This window comes from Salmo salar, chromosome 02, assembly GCF_965601325.2.
Source record: "Salmo salar chromosome 02, fSalSal1, whole genome shotgun sequence".
NCBI classification, from domain to species: Eukaryota; Metazoa; Chordata; class Actinopteri; order Salmoniformes; family Salmonidae; genus Salmo; species Salmo salar.
In genome coordinates, this window is record NC_138292.1 from 42,747,248 (window position 1) to 42,770,322 (window position 23,075).

The 23,075-nt window shown below is 39.9% G+C and overlaps 1 protein-coding gene across 1 annotated transcript; it reads left to right on the forward strand.

Moving 5' to 3' along the window:
* The first annotated feature begins 1,387 nt into the window (after nt 1-1,387).
* rpa2 (replication protein A2) lies at nt 1,388-22,939 on the forward strand. The gene is made up of 9 exons (XM_014167302.2): nt 1,388-1,556; nt 2,146-2,243; nt 2,473-2,574; nt 2,725-2,838; nt 3,034-3,108; nt 20,278-20,397; nt 21,455-21,586; nt 21,945-22,039; nt 22,355-22,939. The coding sequence occupies exons 1-9, from the start codon at nt 1,544-1,546 to the stop codon at nt 22,440-22,442; spliced, it is 837 nt and encodes a 278-aa protein (XP_014022777.1). The 5' UTR covers nt 1,388-1,543; the 3' UTR covers nt 22,443-22,939.
* The last annotated feature ends 136 nt before the right edge of the window (nt 22,940-23,075 follow it).

Below are 23,075 nucleotides of genomic sequence, written 5' to 3' on the forward strand. Positions count from 1 at the left end.
CTCAATTACAGGGACATAATTCTGAATGTGGCAAATGTAGCTTTCACAACCATCTTCCTGAAATTGAGAGCTGTAAATGTTTTCATAAAAGGAATTGACAAATGATGATATTGTAATGGGATCTTTGCATAAAACATCGTCAATTTTGAGTGCAGTTACAGATTTTCTTTTGTAGTTTCTCTTTTCAAGTGCAAAAAAGTAACTAGTGTTTCTTTCCACCTCTTCAATCCATTTTGCTCTTGACCTTACAAAGGCACCCTTTGCCAGATCCGTGTAAAGCTGTTCTAATTCTAGTTGTAGACTTGAATACAGACTCCTCTTCTTCAGATAGATTATCTTTCTTTAGAAAACTGTCAAGCATGCTCATCATCTCTTTTTCTTTAAGGTTCATTAATTGCATCAGCTCTTTGGCGCGTTTAATGGCTACCACACCGACTTCGTTAGTCTGAATGCTAGGGGTTTGAGAAATCTTACAAAAAGGAAAGCTTTATTTTTATATTGTAAACGCAGTAACACAGATTTTGTCCTTCTTCAGGAAACTCATTCGGGTGAAAGTGATTTGACATTTTGGAAAGCACAATGGGGAGATATGGCCTATTTCAGTCATGGATCAAACCATTCTGCTGGTGTTTTGATACTTATTCACAAGTTTAAAGGTGACGTTCTAGAATCCACATCTTCACAAGACAGGAGATGGGTCATCGTAACTGTTAAACTCGACAATGCTATTTTCATCATTTGTAATGTATATGGACATAACTCACATGCTCCTAATAAGACAATTTTTACCCAATTTACCAGGAAAGTACAGGATTTAAGCAACAACTACTCAGAGGCTTTTCTAATTATTTCAGGGGATTTTAATGAAACACCTGATGCATCTGCTGATCGTTTCCCTCCTAGAACGAGTCAAAGCCCTCAAAATAGCAATATTATCACTACATTATGCAAGGATCTCTGTGTTGAGGATGCCTGGCGTTATTTCAATCCGGATGCAAAGGGACCAACAAAACTATGTCACGTAAATCTAGAATAGATTTATTCATAATTTCCTATTTTTTGTTACAATTTGTTATAGATGTAGATCATCAGTTGGCACCCTTTTCTGATCATCAGTTGATTTCCCTGAATTTACAAGCTACTAAAAAATCAAAAGGTACTCGAGGATACTGGAAATTAAACAACACACTTCTTTCACTCTCATTGAAAACATCAAATCGTTAGCTAAAGATATTTTTTGCAAGAAAAGACTTTGGTCATGGAAGTAGATGGGTGTCCACACACCGGTGTAGTGTATCTCTGGGTAAGCTAGAGCGTCTAGCAATCTCGCATGTTCATTGGTGTAGCTACCAAATCTAGTCAGAGAATTTCATTGGACAATGGATTTCGCGGCATTTCTGCAGGGCGCATGCGTTCTATACTGTCAACTTTCCAGCGCGCGGAATTGTACAGGGCAGGGAATCGTTGTGAATACTTTTTACACTTTATTGTCTTGCCACCTGTTTAAACATTATTTTATCCTATAACGTAAACTAACGGTACCATGTGGAACCAAGGTGAGTTTGTATTTTTCTATGGCTGTCAACAATAGCTCAAAAGCGTTGCCTAGTTGTTGTAAATAACGTTACCTTGCTAGCTAGTTACTGTAGCCAGCTCTCTGTTTTGTTGTGCAAAGTTTTGGTGCCTAGCTAGCTACTGTAGCTGACTTGGCTGTATTTCTTCTGTAAACTAAAAGGCACCGAGCTTTTTGTCGTACAGTAACGGGAAACAACAGTAGCAAACGTTAGCTAGGTAACGTTAACTCTAACTAACTAGCTACTGTAGTTAACTAGTTACTGTAGTGCTTTTGTCAGCTAGCTAGCTTATGTGGCTCGCTAGTTAACGTTGTGCGTAGTCTCCACCAATAAGCTACCTAACGTCGTTAGCTAGTAATGCAAGCTTGTTTACACGGTTTTAGTCAGAGAGTGGATTATTGCTGCAGTTGTCTCATTGTCACAACCGGCAGTGATTGTGCGCAGCATTATGGGACTCCCAATTGGTCCAGCGTCGTCCGGGTTTGGCCGGTGTAGGCCGTAATTGTAAATAATAATTTGTTCTTAACTGACTTGCCTAGTTAAATAAAAAAAGCACTGTCATTTCATGTAGGGGGATCATACGGTGAATCAAACATGGGTGGTGGATACACTCAGTCCCCGGGAGGATTCTCATCACCTGCTGCCTCCCAGGGAGGAGAGAAGAAAGCGGTCTGTATTTGTCACTCACAACTCCATATATTACACAGTTAGCGACAGCAAGTGGAAAAGGTCTGTCAACGTAATATTAGTAGCATAACTTACGGGCAACAGTTAAATAATAGCAAGACAGACTGTAAACATCCCCATGCACTATTGTCTGCCATTGTTTTATTTTTTGTTGTATGATAAAGTGGCTCAATGTGAATTACTCAGACTTACTGTGTATGTATGTTTACAGAGACAACGTGCCCAACAGATTGTCCCCTGCACAGTGTCCCAGCTCATGTCTGCTGCCCAAGCGGAGGATGTCTTCAAAGTGGGAGAGGTAGAGGTTGCCCAGGTAACCCAAATTACATCTGTAAATATGAGGATGGTGGTGCGTTGGGGTAGTGACTCATAGACTGATCAGGATTTTAATCTTCCATGTACAAATGAAATGTGTGAAGAGTGCCTTGATATCCCATGATAGTATTCTATTTTTGTGTGCTAGGTTACAATTGTGGGCATCATCAGAACCACTGACAAATCCATGACCAACATCCAGTACAAAGTCGATGACATGACAGGGGCCCCTATGGACGTGAAGCAGTGGGTAGATACAGAGGTAATCCTCATCAGGGCAACTGAGGCTGCTAAGTACTAGGATCAGCAAGGATATACAGTACAGTCAACACTTGCAGTATAATTTCTAAATGTTAAATTAACAGATATTTTGTGACATCATGCTACACTCAAATGGGAGTTCAACTGCTAATCTGCTCACCTATGGTTCTGTCCTGCTGTCTCTTCTCACTCATAGGATCCCAGTGTGGACAGCACTGTCATCCCCCCAGGCACTTACGTCAAGGTCTCTGGCAATTTGCGCTCCTTCCAGGTGAGGTCATCATTCCCATACAACTACATACCTTTATCTATAGGTCATATCACAGCTCTGACCACATGGTTTTCAAACAATGGAGAGCTATGTGTAATAGAGGTCGACCGATTAATCGGAATGGCCGATTTAATTAGGGCCGATTTCGAGTTTTCATAACAATCGGAAATCGGTTATTTTTGGACACCGATTTGGCCGATTTAATAAAAAAAAATAAAAAAATTTACACCTTTATTTAACTAGGCAAGTCAGTTAAGAAAACATTCTTATTTTCAATGACGGCCTAGGAACGGTGGGTTAACTGCCTTGTTCAGGGGCAGAACGACAGATTTTTACCTTGTCAGCTCGGGGATTCAATCTTGCAACCTTACGGTTAACTAGTCCAACGCTCTAACCACCTGCTTTACATTGCACTCCACGAGGAGCCTACCTGTTACGCGACTGCAGTAAGAAGCCAAGGTAAGTTGCTAGCTAGCATTAAACTTATCTTATAAAAACAATCAATCAATCATAATCACTAGTTAATTACACATGGTTGATGATATTACTAGTTTATCTAGCCTGTCCTGCGTTGCATATAATTGCTTAGGTACACGTTGCTCCAATGTGTACCTAACCATAAACATCAATGCCTTTCTTAAAATCAATACACAAGTATATATTTTTAAACCTGCATATTTAGTTAATATTGTCTGCTAACATGAATTTCTTTTAACTAGGGAAAATGTGTCATTTCTCTTGCAACAGAGTCAGGGTATATGCAGCAGTTTAGGCCACCTGGCTCGTTGCTAATTGTGTGAAGACTATTTCTTCCTAACAAAAACAGCCGACTTCACCAAACGGGGGATGATTTAACAAAAGCGCCTTTGCGAAAAAAGCACAATCGTTGCATGAATGTACCTAACCATAAACATCAATGCCTTTCTTAAAATCAATACACAGAAGTATATATTTTTAAACCTGCATATTTAGCAAGAAGAAATCCAGGTTAGCAGGCAATACTAACCAGGTGAAATTGTGTCACTTCTCTTGCGTTCATTGCATGCAGAGTCAGGGTATATGCAACAGTTTGGGCCGCCTTGCTCGTTGCGAACTAATTTTCCAGAATTTTACGTAATTATGACATAACGTTGAAGGTTGTGCAATGTAACAGCAATATTTAGACTTATGGATGCCACCCGTTAGATAAAATACGTAACGGTTCCGTATTTCACTGAAAGAATAAACGTGATAGTTTCCGCATTCAACCATATTAATGACCTAAGGCTCGTATTTCTGTGTGTTATTATGTTATAATTAAGTCTATGATTTGATAGAGCAGTCTGACTGAGCGATGGTAGGCACCAGCAGGCTCGTAAGCATTCATTCAGACAGCACTTTCGTGCGTTTTGCCAGCAGCTCTTCGCAATGCTTCAAGCATTGCGCTGTTTATGACTTCAAGCCTATCAACTCCCAAGATTAGGCTGGTGTAACCCATGTGAAATGGCTAGCTAGTTAGCGGGGTGCGCGCTAATAGCGTTTCAAACGTCACTTGCTCTGCATGGGTAACGCTGCTTCGAGGGTGGCTGTTGTCGATGTGTTCCTGGTTCGAACCCAGGTAGGAGCGAGGAGAGGGACGGAAGCTATACTGTTACACTGGCAATACTAAAGTGCCTATAAGAACATCCAATAGTCAAAGGTATATGAAATACAAATCGTATAGAGAGAAATAGTCCTATAGTTCCTATAATAACTACAACCTAAAATTTCTTACCTGGGAATATTGAAGACTAAAAGGAACCACCAGCTTTCATATGTTCTCATGTTCTGAGCAAGGAACTTAAACGTTAGCTTTCTTACATGGCACATATTGCACTTTTACTTTCTTCTCCAACACTTTATTTTTACATTATTTAAACCAAATTGAACATGTTTCATTATTTATTTGAGGCTAAATTGATTTTATTGATGTATTATATTAAGTTAAAATAATTGTCATTATTACAAATAAATAAAACCGGCAGATTTAATCGGTATCGGCTCTTTTTGGTCCTCCAATAATCGGTATCGGCGTTGAAAAATCTAAATCAGTCGACCTCTACTGTGTAACCTAAGATGTTTTATTTTATATGCATCTAGGGCATGTCTCTGGTATTTTGATTCACACATGTAAACTACACCCATGCCAGTGGCGATTGGTGCCGTTTAAGATTAGGGTGGACGAGTCATATTTTTATGAGGCTGGCCATATTTCTATTACAGAATTTTGGATGGCTGTCATTCGTATTCAATTCACCCAGCTCAATGTATCACGATAGGTTTAGGCCATTGCATAATATGCAAATTTGCCCTATACCCATGAGGTTGCTACAACCTAACCTACAAATGAACGTTTATAGTGTAGGTACACAGGTCGAGAGAAATTGGAGTAATCAAGGTGAGACCGTGAGACATTAAATACGGCCTTGCACGCTCTTGCCTGCATCTAGCTGATCTGGTGTATAATCATTTGTCCAAACAGTTACAAAATGTTATGTTTTGCAACCAAAACAAGTTTCTATTGGACAAATTTGGGTAGGTCATCCCCGTTTTAGTTCCGTTTGCTTCCGTTTAAGAAACATTTTATAACAGAATTGGCGGAGTGAATACACCGCTGATCACTCACACACACGGTTCACTTTCATAGCAGCCACACACAGCATCATCACTTTGATGACCAGGTGCAACAATCTCCTCAAGCCAAACCTTCATACTATAACTGCTACACAGCCTACATCGTTGTCACCATATTAGCTAATTTCATAGTCAAAAAAGTAGAACTAGTAAACCCACAATCAATCCCTGTGTACAATCACGCAGTACAGTGTACAGCAATCAGTTTAGCATTTACACCGACAGGCCCGTGTGGCGATAAATTAACGACAGACTGACCAGGTGAATCCAGGTGAAAGCTATGATCCCTTATTGACCCAATTTGGGTGGAGTCTCCTCTCTAAACATTAAATCTTTACTACTAGGCAGGAAGTTAAGTGATGCAGGCAACAAACGGTTCCTTCTCCCTTAATGTGACCTGACCTCAGCCCCCCATTCCTCACAAAACCACATATCTCCATCAGTGGCTGTGATTGCCTTTCCTTTACTCAGTACATTCCACGCTTAATTGCCTCCACCACATACACTCCTACAGATAACCATTAACTTCTGTTGTAGAAACCAGGCTATGGCACTCAATATATCAATAGGATAGATACCTGATATTTAACAATATTTAAAGTTTAGGAGTCGGAACCCATCAGTCCCCTGTTTTGAACATTTAACTCCATACTATTCAACATTACATAAACTTGGAAATTACATATAAATAATAATAAAACATGAACAAAACAAATAAAACATGATTAGCCTTCACAGTTAATGATTAAGTTTACAACTCCAAGACTTAAGTCCTTTTCTATAATCACACTATGCACGCTCTTATTTCCATTTCTTGTCGGGCAACAGAATGACATTTCAGCTGGAGCTTTTGAGTTCGTCTACTGGTTCTTGAGAGAGTGATAGCACAAGACTTGAAAAGCAAAACGAAACACAAAACATAACAGTATTAATAATGTGTTAAGATATGCATAATTATATATGCACGGGAAAAAAACTAAGTTTAATAACATGACAATTCCCACTCTCTCTTTTCTTGAGTATATGCCTTCAGGATACTTTTGTGCTGGGTTCCACAAAAATGAAGGCCCTAAAAAAACTCATGCTTTCACCCAGTCTTCCCCTTTCAGACCACAGTCTTCCCCTTTCAGACCACAGTCTTCCCCTTTCAGACCACAGTCTTCCCCTTTCAGACCACAGTCTTCCCCTTTCAGACCACAGTCTTCCCCTTTCAGACCACAGTCTTCCCCTTTCAGACCACAGTCTTCCCCTTTCAGACCACAGTCTTCCCCTTTCAGACCACAGTCTTCCCCTTTCAGACCACAGTCTTCCCCTTTCAGACCACAGGCTCCCGAGAGGTGTTCCCAAGCCATGTCATTCTCACTTTTCTCCCCTTCTCCTTCTTCATACATAGCCACCAGATATACACATGCGGTAGCTTTAATCAACTTCACCTCTTGTTGAGGTAAATCAGCACTGTATGTACGTTTCAACATCAATGCCCTCAGAAAACGATATCCCAACAATCCTACTAAAGTAACCCCTGCTACTGCTAACACTGCCCATCACGCATGCCTCAAAAACCCTCATTTGCGCCATAGTCCAGTTCCATGCTGTTACCATAGTATCCTTCAATTACTGTCCCTACAACGACTGCCGTGAGAATAATTACTGCCTGGAATCTGTCTCCTGCTCTTCTATTGTCATGGTTCACTGATCTAGGACTGACCCTTTCAGATACTCCCTACCTATCTCCCAACTCATACCCGGTCCCTTAGCCACCAACATCTCCAATGACCTCCTGTGTTCTGCTACTGTCTGTATCTGTGGATAATACTCTCTTGTGCTCAGGTTAGATCGGTCCCAATCTTTTGCAAGATATGTCAAGTGTTTGCTGGCTGTTAGAAATGGAGAAGAGATTAGTGACGTTAGAAGAGTATCCTACCTCACAAACTTTGAGTCACAGTTTTCTTGAAAGTTGACAGTAGTGTCTAAAATGACATTACTATCTATGTGTAACGTTCAATTTAACTTCATATTAGTCTCTATATAGTGCACAGTTAGTTGTCATCCCTCTCCTATGAGCTATCTCCTGTAACAATATAAATAGTGGTATCGTCCCCCAGAGACTATCACACTGACCTTAATTTATGAGCCTCCACATATCTCCCCCCAGTCACATTCCATTCCACTTTACACCCTTATGTAAACAGTGTCTCAAAAACAGGCCTCGTATGTACCTCGCGTCCTGCTACAAATACATTTTCACATAAATCATTCCATTTAACCAATAACACATAAGTCACTACTGTAGTTATAATCATATTAAAACATTCTCAAATCAGTTAGTTAATATACACCCATCCCTCCTCTGGAACAATGATCACTCTTATGTTCCACAACACCTGAAAAGATATTGACTTGAACAGGGAAGAGAGAAAATACATGTTTAATAATTTCACACCACCCTTGATGCGACTAAGACTGGGGAAAGAACCGTCCATCTGTTCTGTTCTGTCCCCATGGGATGCTAGTCTCCATGCCCATCTCCTTCATTTTCATCTCTGGGTGTTAACACAAGACACAGACTATGAGCCTTGTATGTAATTAATTGAACCGTATCATCCAGCAATCTATATGTATTGATGCGATTTACATTAAAATTCGGATGATATGGTAAAACAAAAACCCCTTCATTGTTGACTCGAGCTGTCATCTAGTGTTCTCTAATAACCTCCCTCTCAGAGGACAGTTAAAGATAAGGTTTCTAGTAGGGTAGCACGATATAACGGTGAACATATCGGCCGATATTAGCTAAAATTGCCAACATCGGTATCAGCCCGATGTCTAGTTTAACGCTGATGTGCAAAACCGATGTCAAAGCTGACGTGCATACCTATATAACCTAGGTACATGACGTAATGACGCCACGTAAAAATTTGATGCGTTAAATAAGCTTTTAATTTGACATGTAAAATAACACAGTTCTATTATAGAATGTTGTGTGTTCTGAATTTGCACGTGCAAGCCAAGCACCACTACTACTATCAGTAGCACTGTCAAAGCTGTACAAAAAAAGTCTGTAAACAAGCAAACACCGGCCAAGAACGATGTGTTCACAATACCGCGTTGGTAACAAAGCATTATTTGTTCAACCGCAACTTCTGGGGTATCTAGCTAGCTTTAGCTTGGTACCTAGCTAGCACCAATACAACCAGCCTGAAACAATGACCAGTAGAAACTGCAGTCATTTTCATTATTCTTAGCAATGATTTAGGAATCCTTGTGAGTAAGTATTAGCTAGGTAGGCACTTGTTGTGTGCCTATTGAAATTGAACTTCAGTTCATGAAAATAAATAGCTTGCCAGCTTATTAACCCGGTTGCTCCAAGCTAATGTTATAAGCAGCCAGCTTGCTTCATCTGGCTAGTGAGGCTTGACCGGACCAGGTTATGTGTTCTGAAGCTAGCCACAATAAGGATTAGGCACAATAGTGGAATTTGCGGTCTGCCTTCAAAATAAAATTACCTCTTTGAAGGTGATGGAGAAGGTTACAATTGGTGTAATCATGCCATATTTAGACTAGACAATGTTAAACAAGGTTGGAATGTGAAGCAATGAAATGGGCTATCAGTCTACTCGATAACACCCACAGAACACAACTGTGAAGAGTTTACGCAAATATTAGTGTTGTAGCTCTTATCGCAGGACCGTGACAGTGTGAAATCATCTCCCCAGTCACCCTATTGTGTGTATTGACATTCATATTGCACTGTGCAGCTTTACCTGAGGATTGGGGATCAATGAAATGGGGTATCAGTCTACTCAATAACCAATATATTTTTTCCCAACGTCCTCCTCAGAGTTATCAGACTCCCAAAACATCCACACAGTTTTGTTTTTCCTCAGGAATAGTGTTCAGTACACATAGTTTGACAATAAATGTGGCTCAATTCAGTTGTTTCAGAGTCCCGCAATAAGAGCTACGACGCTAATGTTCTCTGGGTGTCACTGAGTAGACCGATACCCCATATCATTGATCCACAATCCATAGGTAAGGCTGTACAGTGAAATAACTATGCCCCCAATGCAATTTTAAGTATAGTACATTCAGTGTGATTTCAACAGATTTTTGTCAAATTAATAAATGATTTTGTTGATTTTATATAACATTCCAACCTCGTTTAGCATGATCTATTAAATTATGGCATAATTCTACTATTTGTATTCATTTGCATCACTGTCAATGACATACATTTATTTTGAAGGCTAACCGCAAAGTCCACTATTGTGGCTAATCCTTATTGTGGCTAGCTTCACATAGATGGGTCCGACCACCATTAATCAAATAAGAACTGTCTTATAAATTAGGGTTATTTTAGATGATGACACCTAGCTATATAGTTAGCTTGCAAACTATAGCTACTTAAACAGATTGTCGTTTTGCTATGTTTTTGGGAAGGAACATTGTTTGCATCCATGAGCTAGCCATCTTTTCTTTTATGACCAGCACTGTAGGTGCGCCAGACAACTTTACCAGCATCAGAGCATACATATCGAAGAATCGTTGTGACATATGAAATACGAGTGATAGTGTAATCAATGTGTAATAACTACGTAAAAAATGTATGAACGCGTTAAATTATTATGTGACGTGCAGTCATATTCATTTACATTTTACATTTTAGTCATTTAGCAGACGCTCTTATCCAGAGCGACTTACAGTAGTGAATGCATACATTTCATACATTTTGTTTTCCGTACTGGTCCTCCGTGGCAATCGAACCCACAACCCTGGCTTGCAAACACCATGCTCTACCAACTGAGCCACACGGTCCTGCTTGGTCAACAAGCTTATTTGACACGTCAAATAGTGTTATTTGACGTGTATCTTTTTTGACACGCAAAGACCCAAATCACTTTCCATAGAAATCCTGGTTGAGAATGAAACGACTGAACAAATGAACAACGAAACAGAACAGCAACTAAGTGAAATTAATTGGTTTTGATTATGTTTAACTGGTAGTGGGGATATACTTAAATGCCAACAAAATAACTTTTTGGTCAGTCTGTGTGTGTAACCGTTATTTAACTAGGCATGTCCGTTAAGAACAAATTCTTATTTACAATGACGGCCAAACCCGGACGACGCTGGACCAATTGTGCCCGACCTATGGGACCTCCGGTTAACCTGTTGTGGATAGGGGGCAGTATTTTCACGGCCGGATGGAAAAGAAAAAAAAAACGTACCCAATTTAATCTGGTTACTACTCTTGCCCAGAAACTAGAATATGCATATAATTAGTAGATTTGGATAGAAAACACTCTAAAGTTTCTAAAACTGTTTGAATGGTGTGTGAGTATAACAGAACTCATATGGCAGGCAAAAACCTGAGAAGATTCCAAGCAGGAAGTGGCCTGTCTGACAATTTGTAGTCCTTCTGTTGCATCTCTATCAACATTACAGTATCTGAGCTGTTACGTGACACTTTCTAAGGCTTCCATTGGCTCTCTAAAGCGTTCAGAAACCGGATTGAGGTGTCTCCTGTCTCTGGGCAGATAACAGCAGCACAGTTTGTCAGTGGACTGCCTGGTGACAGAGAGACTGGAGATGCGCGTTCACGAGACCTCGCCATTTTTTATTTTCCTCTTTGAATGAATACAACATTGTCCGGTTGGAATATTATTGCTATTTTACGAGAAAAATTGCATAAAAATTGATTTTAAACAGCGTTTGACATGCTTCTAAGTACGGTAATGGAACATTTTGACATTTTTTGTCACGAAATGCGCTCACGCGTTACCCTTTGGATAGTGATCTGAACACACGAACAAAACGGAGGTATTTGGAACAAAAACAACATTTGTTGTTGAAGTAGAAGTCCTGGGAGTGCATTCTGACGAAGAACAGCAAAGGTAATACAATTTTTCTAATAGTAATTCTGAGTTTAGTGAGCCCTGAAGTTGGCAGGTGTCTGAATAGCTAGCCTGTGATGGCCGAGCTATGTACTCAGAATATTGCAAAATGTGCTTTCGCCGAAAAGCTATTTTAAAATCTGACATAGTGTCACGGGTGTCGTATAGATTAGACCAAGGCGCAGCGGGTTGCGTGCTCATCATCATATTTTATTAAACACGTGAACACGGAAAAACAAGAAAATAGAGAAAACCCGACAGGAAACCGTTTTGCAGGCTATAACTACAAGCAGTGCAAGAACAACTACCCACAAACAACCAGGTGAAAACAAGCTCCCTATATATGACTCTCAATCATGAACAACGATGTACAGCTGTTCCTGATCGAGAGCCACACAGACCAACAAAGAAATACACAAACTAGAAACACCTAGAATACCAAAACAAGAACATACACCAAAAATACAACACCCCTCTACATACACATAACCCCCGAACCACATAAAACAAATACCCCCTGCCACGTCCTGACCAAACTACAATAACAAATAACCCCTATTACTGGTCAGGACGTGACACATAGTGATTGCATAAAGGAGTTCTGTATCTATAATTCTTAAAATAATGATGTATTTTGTCAACGTTTATGATGAGTAATTTAGTAAATTCACCGGAAGTTTTGGGTGGGAATGCTAGTTCTGAGCATCACATGCTAATGTAAAAAGCTGTTTTTTAAAAATATAAATATGAACTTGATTGAACAAAACATGCATGTATTGTATAACATAATGTCCTAGGAGTGTCATCTGATGAAGATCATCAAAGGTTAGTGCTGCATTTAGCTGTGGTTTGGGTTTTTGTGACATATATGCTTGCTTTGAAAATGGCTGTGTGATTATTTGCTGGGTACTCTCCTGACATAATCTAATGTTTTGCTTTCGCTGTAAAGCCTTTTTGAAATCGGACAATGTGGTTGGATTAACGAGAGTCTTATCTTTCAAATGGTGTAATATAGTCATATGTTTGAGAAATTGAAGTTACAGCATTTGTAATGTTTTTGTATTTCGCGCCACGCTCTACCATTGGATATTGGTGAGGCGTTCCGTACTGGCCCCCCGTGGGAATCGAACCCACAACCCTGGCGTTACACACACCATGCTGGCGTTGCAAACACCATGCTCTACCAACTGAGCCACAGGGATGCAGTATGGCGAGACCTCTGAATTGAGTTCAACATGATGCAGCTGTAAACGGGATGCTGGCAATTGGCAGATACTAGCATGTTGGCTAGTTAATGCAATTGGTTTAACTCTTGTTAGCTAGTTTCCTAGAAACAAGATTAGTTATACAGAACACGGGATGCACGTGAATTTTAGTCACAGGAAATTAATTCGGCAGCTACACTATTTGGAACGATTAAATGACACGCTGTTAAGTAGCTAGTTAAGCGACGTTGGAAGCTAGCTGGCTGGAAGTGGCCTTGAGGGTGACTACGTTGCAACTAACAAACGTGCAACGGATTCGCGAAATATGGACGTGTGAACAAACCCACATCAAGGATAATATTCGTATCCCCCCCCAAGAACAGCTGAAGACACTTTGTTGCCGTTATATGAATGACGCCCGGCAAACATGCATGCACACTGACATATTTTCAGGTTCACGTACTAACGTTGTCAGCAATAGCTGCTAGCAACAAAATCAATATGCATCCTAAAAGACGATGCAATATCTGACTAAACCAGATACGGTTTTATAATATTTGAATGGACTACTTCAATTCGGCCTGGACATTAACAGGGAGAGATTTGTTGTTTAGAAGAATTATGTGTGTGTGCTGGTGTGTGTGCTAAACCGTAGGTCAAAAACACACACATGACCAGGCCTTACTTATCTGGGAGTTCTCTTTTATGGCCTAATCCGGATACCTTTATAATAAAATTAATAAACTTCAGAATTTCACTAACTGCTCTCCCCAATACCATAGCCTCGGGGAACATTCCAAAGCGAGATAATGAAACCCCCTCCTCTTCTGGAAAAGAAAGTGTAAATTTCATTAGCATTCACTATGCTACATCTTAATCAGCAACCCAACAGTTTTAACTACAAACAAAACATGATAATGATTTCCACTCTTCTCCCTCCAATCATTAAGCATTTGTTTTAAACCACCCATCATTTATGTATCCTTTATTTAGCATGTACTACCCTTAGACACAGCAACATTTATCTCGCCACCGAGTCTAACGATTCACTGGTCTCTTTTCCCCATGATTTTCCATAACCACCGCACCACAATGCTATTCATATTCATGAACAAACATTTTTCGAAGTTCATTTTATGTTTGGTAACCCCAATGCTAATTTCTCGTGACCCCTCCTCCCTTTCATCCATTCTATAAATCTATTTCAGAATAAGACAACATAAAATGTAGATTTATTTCAGAATAAGACGACAAATGTCTCACGAGATTAAAAACCCCCCAAGTTTGGCCTGGTCATTTTTAATTTGTTACATTTTAGAATCCATTCCCCTGGCATTTCACATATATTATTCAACCCAAAATACTTTTTCCTGTGGCAAATTTAGCCAATTTGACGACCACACAGAGGCAAAATCCACCTATGTGTTACTCCAATCTCCGGCTGCTTTCATGAGTGCTTGCTGTTGCTCACTATTCAGCGAAGAAAGTGTCTGCACTGCCGCACTTACCCCAAAAGGCTGCTGTTAGTGACTTTCACTGTGGCAGTATTAACCCCTCGCACGACTGTGAAGTGAGCAGAGTTATATTCCACTCTCAAAGCATCCTTCTCTATTTCGTCCACTACCCCGCAATTGCCGTTTTGATTGCCATCAAAGCCGACGTACAAATTCTATCAATATACTCACGTACGCAGTCTTTTTGCAGCTGGGTACATCTACTAATTTTGGGTTTGTCTTTTGTTTGCTGTTGGTAGAATGCTGACATCAAAACGCTGATGTAATGAGCTTTTGATGTTTATTTTATGTAATTGTGCCAAGTCACAATTGCATCCCTGAATTCTCTAATAGATTGGAATTTTCCGTTAGCCGGGAAATGATGACCAATTTTATCCAGTTTGCTAAATTCTTCCCATATTTGAGCCGAATTGGTAGAATGCTGTGCGCCTCTTTCAGCGCCTCTATGTCTTTATTAAACGTATCTTCCTCTAGCTTTACAGGGAAAATCTGGGCCACCTGTCGCCATTTCAATAGTTATTATTCTGACGCTTCTGACGGTGTTTAGATTTCCTCACTCCCTGCTCTAATACACACCTTCTATTAATTATTTTCCAAGGTAGTGCTACCCACTTCCCCGGAGAATAGTTATGGTATTTGTGCCTATTAATTGGTCACGGCACTTAAAAGCTTGTATTAGAACCAATACTATAGCGTCTGCAACTTTATTACTGGAGAATACGGGTGACCTAATGTCTTATTCCAGTGTTATGCCTCAAATATCACTAACCTCTCTGGGCCAGTGGGACGTTTGCGTTCCGCCCTAGTCAACAGCCAGTGGAATCGCGTGGCGCGAAATACAAATACCTCAAAAATGCTATCACTTCAATTTCTCAAACATATGACTATTTTACACCATTTGAAAGATAAGACTCTCGTTAATCCAACCACGTTGTCCGATTTCAAAAAGGCTTTACAGCGAAAGCAAAACATTAGATTATGTCAGGAGAGTACCCAGCAAAAAAAATCACACAGCCATTTTCAAAGCAAGCATATATGTCACAAAAACCAAAACCACAGCTAAATGCAGCACTAACCTTTGATCTTCATCAGATGACACTCCTAGGACATTATGTTATACAATACATGCATGTTTTGTTCTATCAAGTTCATATTTATATCAAAAACCAGCTTTTTACATTAGCATGTGATGTTCAGAACTAGCATACCCACTGAAAACTTCCGGTGAATTTACTAAATTACTCATGATAAACGTTGACAAAATACGTTACAATTATTTAAAGAATTATAGATACAGAACTCCTTTATGCAAACGCTATGTCAGATTTTAAAATAGCTTTTCGGCGAAAGCACATTTTGCAATATTCTGAGTACATAGCTCGGCCATCACAGGCTAGCTAATTTGACACCCACCAAGTTTGGGGCAACCTAAACTCAGAATTACTATTAGAAAGATTGGATTACCTTTGCTGTTCTTCGTCAGAATGCACTCCCAGGACTTCTACTTCAACAACAAATGTTGTTTTGGTTCCAAATAATCCATAGTTATATCCAAATACCTCAATTTTGTTCGTGCGTTCAGGTCACTATCCGAAGGGTAACGCGCGAGCGCATTTCGTGACAAAAAAATGCAAAATATTCTATTACCGTACTTAGAAGCATGTCAAACGCTGTTTAAAATAAATTGTTATGCTATTTTTCTCGTAAAATAGCGATAATATTCCAACCGGACAACGTTGTATTCATTCAAAGACTGAAAGAAAAAAATGGAGAAGTCTCGTGAACGCGCATCTCAGTCTCACTGTCCCCAGGCAGGCCACTTACAAACTGCTGCTGTACTTTGCCCAGAGACAGGAGACACGTCATTCTGCTTTCTGAACGCTTTAGAGAGCCAATGGAAGCCTTAGAAAGTGTCACATAACAGCACAGATGCTGTAATGTCGATAGAGATGCAACAGAAGGACAACAAATTGTCAGACAGGGCACTTCCTGCATGGAATCTTCTCAGGTTTTGGCCTGCCATATGAGTTCTGTTATACTCACAGACACCATTCAAACAGTTTTAGAAACTTTAGAGTGTTTTCTATCCAAATCTACTAATTATATGCATATTCTAGTTTCTGGGCAAGCGTAGTAACCAGTTTAAATCGGGTACGTTTTTTATCCGGCCGTGAAAATACTGCCCCCTAGCCCCAACAGGTTAACACACATTACCAAACTCATTCACAGTTGTCTTCCTATTTCCATTAAATCTGTCACGGTTCCCCGCCCCTATAGGGCATTAACCAACCTCTATCCTTATTGAATATCCTTTTCTAACCATGGATGAGGCTCTCCTCCAGAACTTATAGACAACCTTTTACACTAGTACACAAGCATGACACTTTATCCATCCACGCACACTATACTGCATCACGGTCCCTGCGGCTGAGACTTTCACCCTCTCGTTACAGGTTTAGTAAGGGAACCAACCATACCTGGGATTTACCCCCTAGGATTTACCCTTTGCAGGTACCAACCTGCTCGGGCTTACCTTCCGGGACTTACCCTATACCATAAAGCTACGACCAGTCGTAATACTACTGAATAAGCTCAGGCTTTCTAGATCTGTATCCTATAATTGGTTCAGCCTATGACTCTCATCTCCCCAAGATTTCAGTATTAGTGTTAACAGGTGTAGGAACTGTGCCTACGTTGTTTCTGGTGCCGGCTCCTGTTCACTGATTCAGAATCTCTAGTTCGACTGTAAATCGTGACGGACCCTGCTCGCAGCACCAACTCACGGACGATTAGTAAAGCTTAAACCAAGTTCATTCACCCATTGGGTCATATAGCTGCATAAGACAAATACATTTAGGTTGGAGTCATTAAAACACGTTTTTCAACCACTCCACAATTTCTTGTTAACAAACTATAGTTTTGGCAAGTCGGTTAGGACATCTACTTTGTGAATGACACATGTAATTTAACCAACAATTGTTTACAGACAGATTATTTCACTTATAATTCACTGTATCACAATTCCAGTGGGTCAGAGGTTTACATACACTAAGTTGACTGTGCCTTAACCAGCTTTGAAAATTACAGAAAATTATGTCATGGCTTTAGAAGCTTCTGATAGGCTAATTGACATCATTTGAGTCAATTGGAGGTGTAGCTGTGGATGTATTTTAACGCCTACCTTCAAATTCAGTGCCTCTTTGCTTGACATCATGGGAAAATCAAAAGAAATCAGCCAAGACCTCAGAAATAAATTGTAGACCTCCACAAGTCTGGTTCATCCTTGGGAGCATTTTCCAAACACCTGAAGGCACCACGTTCATCTGTACAATGACTCCAGCCTAATATACATTTCAAATGTTTATTTATTTATTTGCCCCAATTTGGGTTGAGTCTCCTCTCTAAACATAACTTCCTGCCTAGTAATAAAGATGTAAAGTGATGCAGACAAAAAAGTGTTCCTTCTCCCTTTATGTGATCTGACCTCGGCCCACCATTCCTTATAAAACCACATCTCTCCGTCAGTGCCTGTCAACATGTGATTGCCATTCCTTTACTCAGTACATTCCAAGCTTAATTCCCTCCACCGTATACACTCCTACAGATAGCCTGGTTTCTACACCAGAAGTTAATGGATATCGCACTCAATATTTGAATAGGATAGATACCTGATAATTAACCATATTTAAAGTTTAGGAGTCAGTACCCATCAAAGGGTAAGCGACAGGTTAAATAAGGAGTTATGAGAGAATTTAGATATGGATTGTGTATGTGTGCCATTCAGAGGGTGAATGGGCAAGACAAAATATTGAAGTGCCTTTGAACGGGGTATGGTAGTAGGTGCCAGAAGCACCGCTTTCTGTCAAGAACTGAATTGAGGTTATTCTGAGGTCAAAAGTGGTCGTGCAACTCAATATTAGGAAGGTGTTCTTAATGTTTTGTACACTCAGGGTGGGTTGCACCTACATGGTTTAAATTAATCTAGGATTAGAGTAATCTAGGTTTTGTAAATATAATTAATCAGAGATGTTGCACCACTTAATTTTTAATATGGATCAGTAACTCTATGATTAACAGTTTTAAACTATGATTAGTGACAGGTTACACCAATATGAGGAATTTCTCTGCTGATGGAGAAAAAAAACTTGTCGGAGCTGATGGAGAAATTTAGTAACGTACTGGAGAATAAAAAGACAGACCGAACGACTGTTAAAAAGAAGGAAGACACCTGGGCCGACACGGATTGAAGAGAAGAGGGACCCAAATCGGATGAAGGCGTGCTGGAAAAAAATTAAAAGCCAAAAAGGATGCGGCAGAGGAGAGGCGCGGGCTATTTCAGACCGGAGCCAGAGGGGGGCCTCCGTCCAAGGGAATTGATCCTATCACCCAGAAGATATGCGAGATGATTCCCCAGCAGTTTGCCCCTCTCCATAACCCCTATGATGATGACGGCAACTTGATCCACCAATATTTAGCAACCATAAATAACTGGTAAATATCAATGCTTGTAATGCACGTTAAAACGTTAATGCTACTTCACTACAATGTTACCGTTATCAGGCCCGTTACAGCATGTTGCATAACATCATAATTCGTACCAAGGCTGGGCATATCATAAGCCCCAATTCAATTGTTTTACGAAATGGGCACGTAAATAGCCTACTAATAATGAGTTAATTATCATAAAACTCAACAGGATTCAACTGGTCTCTAATTATTCACTGAGGAACTCGTTTTGGTCTCTCCACATTAGATATGCTGCCATATTATCAGTTAAACCACCTCAAGTGGCAGTTTAGAATTAATCTCCAATCTAAGTTTATATATATATTTTTTTAGATTTATTGAACAGGCTTAAAATGTATCTAAGTTTAAAGTAAAAACATAATTTAAGATTAGAGGAATGATTTAATTTAACTAGGATTAATTTAAAACTAGATTTAACATTTGGTGCAACAAGATTGATAGATAAACCTTGATTTAACCCAGTTTAAGTGTTAATCCTTCATTTTTTTAAGAATTGAATTTGTTCAAAATGTTCAACTATTTTCTTTCTCAATCTTTGAGTCAACTGGTCACCACACTTCATGCACTGCAGTGCTAGCTAGCTGTAGCATATGCTTTCAGTACTAGATTAATTCTCTGCTCCTATGATTGGATGGACAACATGTCAGTTTAAGCTGCAAGAGCTCTGATAGGTTGGAGGATGTCCTCCGGAGTCTTCAAAATTGCTTTGTAAGTCTATGGAAAGGTGTGAGAACCATGACCCTCCTAGGTTTTGTATTCAAGTCAATGTACCCAGAGGAGGACAGAAAATATCTGTCCTCCAGCTATATCCTGGTGCTACCCTAGAGGGTGCTGTTGAGGCTGCTATAACCCTTCATTGCAAAACAGTGTGTTTTAATCAGTTATTTGTTGCCGTGGATATATTTAGTATAGTTTTATCTAAAATTGCTAACTTTAAAAAAAAAAAATCACTTTTTTATTTTTATGAAATTTGCTGAGTGAGATGGTCCTCCCTTCTCTGAGGAGCCTCCACTAATCCGTGCAAATGCATTCATATCACCTGAAAGTGTGCATTGCACATTCAGTCCTCTCTCTCTCTCTCTCTCTCTCTCTCTCTCTCTCTCTCTCTCTCTCCTCTCTCTCTCTCTCTCTTCTCTCTCTCTCTCTCTCTCTCTCTCTCTCTCTCCTCTCTCTCTCTCTCTCTCTCTCTCTCTCTCTCTCTCTCTCTCTCTCTCTCTCTCTCTCTCTCTCTCTCTCTCTCTCTCTCCTCTCTCTCTCTCTCTCTCTCTCTCTCTCTCTCTCTCTCTCTCTCACTCACTCTCACTCACTCACTCACTCACTCACTCACTCATATGTACTGACTGTGGGTGTTTGTGTGTAACTTCCTGTCTTCAATAGAACCACAGGTCCGTGGTGGCGTTCAACGTCCGGCCCCTTCAGGACATGAACGAGATCACCTCCCACATGCTGGAGGTGGTGCAGGCACACATGCTGCTTAGCAAACCACAGACTATTATGGTGAGAACTTCCTTCACACATGACAAAGAGCACCAGGGCCTAAAAAAACACCTGCCAAATGTGGGTAGATTTTGACATTGGCAGTTAAGATGCCTATTTCACCAGCCACGTTGGCAGATGGTCAGAGCTCCACACTTTGAGCATTTCACTCGCATTTGTTAATAAAAAGTCAAGTATGATCACATTTATAGCAAAATAAATGAAGCAGTAGCTGTTTTCAAAGTATTTCTGCCATTTTGTTTCATAGCTGGTAAATTAATCGCACAAAGTTAACGAACTACGTATCCTATAGCCTATCCCACCTTGAGCTGCAACACTGCCTGTCTAGGGGCTGTACGTCCATGAAGAGTTAAGTGAAAAATAGTTTTTTAGAAGCGCTGTGCACAGGCATAAAAATTGGTCTAATTTACTTGAATCGGAAGTCTATTTATTTATGTGAGACTTTGTCCTTGAGTTTCTTGGCAATTTACTTTGTTATGTTTGCAAGCTAGTTTGTTTTTCAATGTTTGAGTTTCAACTATTAGGGCAGAGTAGACAATTCGGCTATTAGTCAGACTGAATCTCAGACACATGACTCTCGCATCGCGTTACCATGGTAACCTCCCGCCCTTAAGGGGCAGGTGAACATCTGTGATATTTTGGTTAACATTCAGGTCACAAAAAAGATGAAATTAAACAATATACCACATTACTTTTTACTAGTAATACATTTATCGTTTTAGAAACATTACAAAGCATGCTCGTCTTTTTTTTGTGTTTTGTTGATGTAATTATGGGGGGGGGGGGGGGGATATTTTGTCTGGTAAAAAATGTAGTGTGGTAGACCAAAAAGTACATTTTAGGCCCTGAAAAGCACCACTATGCCTGAATATCTGACTATTTCCCACCTGTCCACTCTGTGACTACTGTTATACGAGTTGGCCTTGGCCCAACTGCCACATATTTAAATGGAGATGAACGAATCATTAAACTTAGCTTTGAATAAGGCCGTTCAAGCTCAGTAATGCCACAATCAGCTGAAGTTTTGTTTTGAGTCTCAGTTTTGGTTCCCTTTTAGATGGGCGGAGGAGGGGGAATGAACACTAGCATGGTGCCCATGTCACGGCCGGGAATGGGTGGCAACATGGGAGGTGGATACTCGGGTGCTAACAACATGTCCACTAACGGCCTGAGCGCAAGCCAGAACCAGGTGAGTCTGTAATGGACTAAAGAAAAGTGCTGTAAACTTTAAATAATTGGTACGATAAACAATAGGTAGCCTAAACTCACCTACCATACCAATTAGAAAGTAAACCCTCACACCTTACCTGTTACCAGGTAAATGGAGAAAAAAAGTGTACTTTATTAAAAGAATCCAGCACACTAGATGATTACAACATTTATTGGGTCTCATCATTTTTTCTATTTATTAAAAATGCCTTACCAAACATACCATACTGCCATCTATAGGACTGACAGAACAATTGGGAAGTTTTCAAGAGTTGTTCTAAATATGATTGGCACAATATTATATATGAATGTTTGTTATTCTCATGTCCTCTCATAAGGTGCTGAGCTTGATAAGGAGCTGTCCAGACGCACAGGGTATCAGCACACAGGACTTGAAGCAGAGTCTCAGCGGCATGAGCTTGGCTGTCATCAAGTAAGACATTCCCTTCCCTCCGTCCTCAAATCAGGCTCTGAAGTTCTTGATATGCTTGAATGTGTCCTGTTTGACCACAACAGTGGTCGTGTTCTGCAGGGCACAACGTTGGCCAGCGTTCAGATACAAATATACTTTTGAGGGATGTAGAATAAGTAATATCAGCTCTATTCATTGCATTTCTATCTGCAATGTTCAACATTTGCCTACTGAACGTGGCCCAGTGCACTCTCATGTGCCAGGCATAACAGAGTAGACTGCATAATTAAGCATGCTGCATTGGCACCAGTCTTACTGTCCTTTGTCTAATCATAGGCATGCAGTGGAGTTCCTCAGTAACGAAGGACACATCTTCTCCACCATCGATGAGGATCACTTCAAGTCTACGGATAATGACGACTAAAGCATCTCTCCATTCCCTGTTAGCACTAAGAACATGATCATAGTCTTGGGACCATTCTCAACACACTGTGCGCTATGAGCGGACGATTGTGTATATTAGAATAACACCCAAAACCCTCTTAGAATTTTAAGATCTCAGAACTCTGAAAATAGAACCTGTAGTCATTTAATGGAACCATGATTCATACTGAGTAACATCATGAGATGTCTATATAATCCTGAGGGTTTCTGTGAAATTAGGCCTTCTTGGTTTGACCGACACATCCTGTTTCTACTTCCCTTCCGTTAATTATATTACAGTAAGAGTGGGTGTATCACAGGCCAATGTTTTTTCTCACAGTGAATGCAATCTGTGACTGATCAGTTCCTGAATCATTGGTATTGGTAGTTGTCATTTAAAAATGGTGAACAGAATGCAAAACAGAATGCATTCCTATTCAGATTTTTTTATGTCTCTGTTTTGTTTTTGTCTCTAATAAACATATATTTTCAGAAAAATGTTCTCTAGGTATTTGTTCCCCAGATATTACTATTACTTTATATAGTCAATTGGGAAGCATCTCTTACAATGTGTGTAACCTTAGAATTCAGAAATATAAGATCATACAGTATTGATAACCAAAGCAATGATACA